Source organism: Euphorbia lathyris, chromosome 6 (genome assembly GCF_963576675.1).
Source record: "Euphorbia lathyris chromosome 6, ddEupLath1.1, whole genome shotgun sequence".
NCBI classification, from domain to species: domain Eukaryota; kingdom Viridiplantae; phylum Streptophyta; class Magnoliopsida; order Malpighiales; family Euphorbiaceae; genus Euphorbia; species Euphorbia lathyris.
Window position 1 is genome coordinate 18,565,968 of NC_088915.1, and position 3,940 is coordinate 18,569,907.

A 3,940-nucleotide genomic window follows, 5' to 3' on the forward strand; every position below is an offset into this window, starting at 1 on the left:
GCTTGAGTCTAGTTCAAAACTTATGGTTTGTGCTTGGAAAAGTATTGAAACTATTGTTATTCATTCTGGGGAAGTTGATAAAGTGCTTCGGAATGTGAACAAATCTGCTACTTACTCAATTTCTAGTGTTTACAATGCATTAAGGGTTAAAAAACAACAGGACAGATGGGCTAATTAACAAATGATTGTAACTTACGTTGCACAGACACGAACAAAGATACAGACAAATTAACGCTTCTGCATTTCGTGTCCGTTTCTGTTTCCTAGGAAAATTTTCCTAGAAATAACATTTTCCCCGGTCGCACTACGCGGTCCAGGTGTACTGGGGGCAAGCCTTCCCCTGCCAATTTATTTGGCAAGAGGCCGCTCCTAAGACTCGAACCCGTGACCTCTTGGTCACACGACAACAACGTTTACCGTTGCGCCAAGGCTCGCCCTCCGACATATGTAATATATATAACAACAAAATCAATTAATGTCAAAAGATAGATTGCATTGCTCACTTTAGAATGTCATATATAAAGAAAACTGCTCTACCACATCATTAAGAAACAAAGTAATTCAAAAAGACCCGAAATGTGGTTATCAAAATAACAAGCAAAAAGAGTTTTTCTAGTAATAAACCTCTAAATTCAGAACTCAAAAAAATAAAAATTCTGTAGCTACTCAGTTTGCCTTGATGTGCTGTTGAACCACATTTAAATAAAAATTTTGTAGCTACTCAGTTTGCCTTGATGTGCTGTTGAACCACATTAAGACCTTCACTTTCCTCACCGTAATCCTGCACAACAAGCAATTATTCTTTAAAGAGATGAATACAAGCAAAAGAACTCAGAAAAATATCCAAAACATAGACGTACCTTAACGACGACGCAAGAGCAACCGACCACTTTCCTAGCCTTGCCCTCCGAATCGATCTTGCACAACTGCAATAAATGATCCAAGATCATGATGAATGAATTAACAATAAATCTGTTAAGAGATATCAATTTGCCCTTCCAATTTGACACACAACATGCCAGTTCCTTTGTTACGTCGTTTAAAAACAACCTATGTCGATAGTGCCACTTTAGACTGATTTTAACAAAAATGCCAAATTGCTAACTAAATTGATACACAAGTATGGTTTTGGGGCAAACTTATCCAAGAGATTATATTAGAAGTAAGCAGCAATATCCAAACATCAACAAGGAAAGAGCGTAGTTATTAGAGGCAGAAGCCACAATAAAGCGAAGAATATAAAATCATAACAAACAACAATTAACATTTCTAAATGTTATAAATAGTAACATACTAAATTAAATCCAATTATCCATGATCTTAATCATAAATTCAAGCATGAAAAAAATTCAAAATCAACTATTAACTCTTCCATAATTGTTATTAACAACAATAGATTGTAAATCTAAAGAATAAAGTACAACCAAATCCTAAGTTAATAAAATTAATAGTCCAATAACTACTTTTCATCATGACCAAAATCTCTATAGTCCATATTAATGACTCATCAAAAGTTAATTAATGACTCATCATGACCAAATCCTAAGTTAATTAATTAATCGTCTAATAATTACTTTTCACCATAGTTATTAAAGGCGCATGGCGCACTAAGGCGCAAGGGGTCCTGGAGCCTTGGCGCATGGCGCACGGCGATGGCGCGCGCCATAGCGAGACAAGGCGCACTTACAAAAATAAAAATTATAGAACTAACATAAAAATGCAATGAATACTAAATCATGAAAATATCTTAAGCATAAATAAATTTAAAATGCAAAATAAACCCCATATTAGCAAACTTTAAAGTTGAATACTAATTCCTAAGTTCTACTCCTAATCAAAACTCTCCAAATCCATCACTCCTCATCATCACTATCACACTCCCCATCTAAAGCATCATCATCAAACTGATCCTCTTCATCCTCATCAACAAACTCAGTTTCTTCTTCCTGCTCATCTCGAACAACCACATGGGCTTTTCCTCGATCCTTGGAAGATGATACTTTAGCCTTTTTTCCTACTCTTCTAGTGTTATATGCAATCTCTTCAACTCCAGCAGCCTTACCAACTAAACCCCATGTTAGAGTATCATTTTCAAACATGAGTTCATCTTCAACTCTTCAAATGACTCAGTCTCTTCGTCTTCTAATTAGTTTAAAACGTATAATCTCTCTCCTCTTTAATACTTTTTGTTAATAGAACATGTGCTTCATCCCAGGTATATAAAAAAAACTGCCCATAACTGCCTCTAATTGCCAAGGCGCGCCTTGGTGCGCCTTTGGCAATTGCATTTGGCGCAAAATGGCGCACCAGGCGCGCGCCATGGCGATTGCGCCTCGCCATGGGGCTGCCATGGCGCTAAGGCCTGCGCCTCGTGCGCCATAGGCGCGCCTCAGGCGCGCCTTTAATAACTATGCTTTTCACCATCTACAACATCAAATTCATCTTCAAAGTTTTCAATCTCATCCTCTGCATTCAAGTACTCATTTAAAAAGCCTAACTCTTCTTCCTCCTCATCTCTAGGAGTTCTTTCCCTAACACTAAAAGAAGGTGTTTTAGCCTTCTCCTTTGACCTAGGACTGGCACTTAGAGTAGAGGTATTCGTGATAGTTTTCCATCCCATGTAAATGATATAGATAGGGAAGGGTTTGAGATTGAAACAAACCACTTGTTAACTTGGAACCCTAAAAAAAAAAAACTGATTGTCTTTTAAAATTGCACTAGGCTCACAAAAGGGGCACTCAGAGGCGAGCCCACCTTTTGAGCTTGAACCACGCCTTTGATAGCTATGGGAAAGAGGCTAGATAAATACTTTGAACAAACTAATAGACAGCTCTGAAGTAACCTATTCAGCATTCCATCCATTACCAAACAAATTAAAATTGGTTGAATTTAAGCTAATGAATATCAAATTCAAACAGATAACAGCCATTACACAAATACAAGAATCTGATTTTTAAGCTTATGCATATCAAATTCAAATATAAAGGATCAAAGTTTAATATTATCAAATCCATATTTCAGTAACAGATCCAACTGAAAAACACAAAGTGTAATAAAGAATAGGAAAGACTTACACCAGCCCATTCGCCAAGGGTTTTAGCGCTGGGAACAGTCAAGAGGCCAACACCATGATCAGCACAAAGTCCTTTGACAAGTTTAATATAATCAGGCTGATTACAATCCTCAGCCAACACGCAAAGCTGAGCAGCATGTTTTTCAATCACTTTTGCGCCCTCATGAAGACCTCGACTAAGCCCACCATGAGCCAGAGATTTTCTCAAAACTAATTGCAATGCACTCATCAAATCCATAGGCTCCCCCAGAGGCTGAGCCTGTGGAGTTACCTCAACAGGAACGGCAACGGCACCTTCTTCACTGCTCAATTTATTCATTTAAATCAGTAAAATTATCAATTGAGACGCTTTATCCTTCAATTACAAAGAAAGCCAAGATTAGAACTTGGGATGAGAAGCTTACCCTGACATATCTGCGTTGGTCGGAGATGGAAAGAGAAAAATCGGCCGCCTCTGGAAATACAAATGGAGAGAGAGTTGTGCGAAGATTGTAGTACATAAAATAGCTCTCAGTAGGGTTAGGGTTTTATGCTGTGTTGAGCCTCAGGGCTGACCCATTTTTGTATGAATTTGGGCCTAACTTGTTGTGGCCTTGGCTCATCCTGCAAAGTTGTTGTTTGAGGGCTTTTGTAAAAGTATCAATTTAGGCTCCACGTACAAAATATCATTACTATAGGCTTAATGTTTCATAAAATATATATATATATATATACAGGCTTAACATTTAAAAAATTGTATCAATTTAAGCCTCGATAACTGAACGTGACACGTCATTCATATTGTAACGCCCGTAAAAAAAAAATATATATATATATATATATAAATTATAAGCATTAATTAAGTCTATGCATTCACTTATATATTAA

The 3,940-nt window shown here is 37.1% G+C and overlaps 1 protein-coding gene across 1 annotated transcript; it reads right to left on the reverse strand.

Annotated features, from left to right (window-relative positions):
- Positions 1-472: 472 nt before the first annotated feature.
- Positions 473-3,631, reverse strand: LOC136233422 (small ribosomal subunit protein eS12-like). Its single transcript, XM_066023077.1, has 4 exons — positions 3,478-3,631; positions 3,075-3,375; positions 861-926; positions 473-781 (listed from the first exon to the last, which is right to left on the reverse strand). The coding sequence occupies exons 1-4, from the start codon at positions 3,483-3,485 to the stop codon at positions 722-724; spliced, it is 435 nt and encodes a 144-aa protein (XP_065879149.1). The 5' UTR covers positions 3,486-3,631; the 3' UTR covers positions 473-721.
- Between the last annotated feature and the right edge of the window lie 309 nt (positions 3,632-3,940).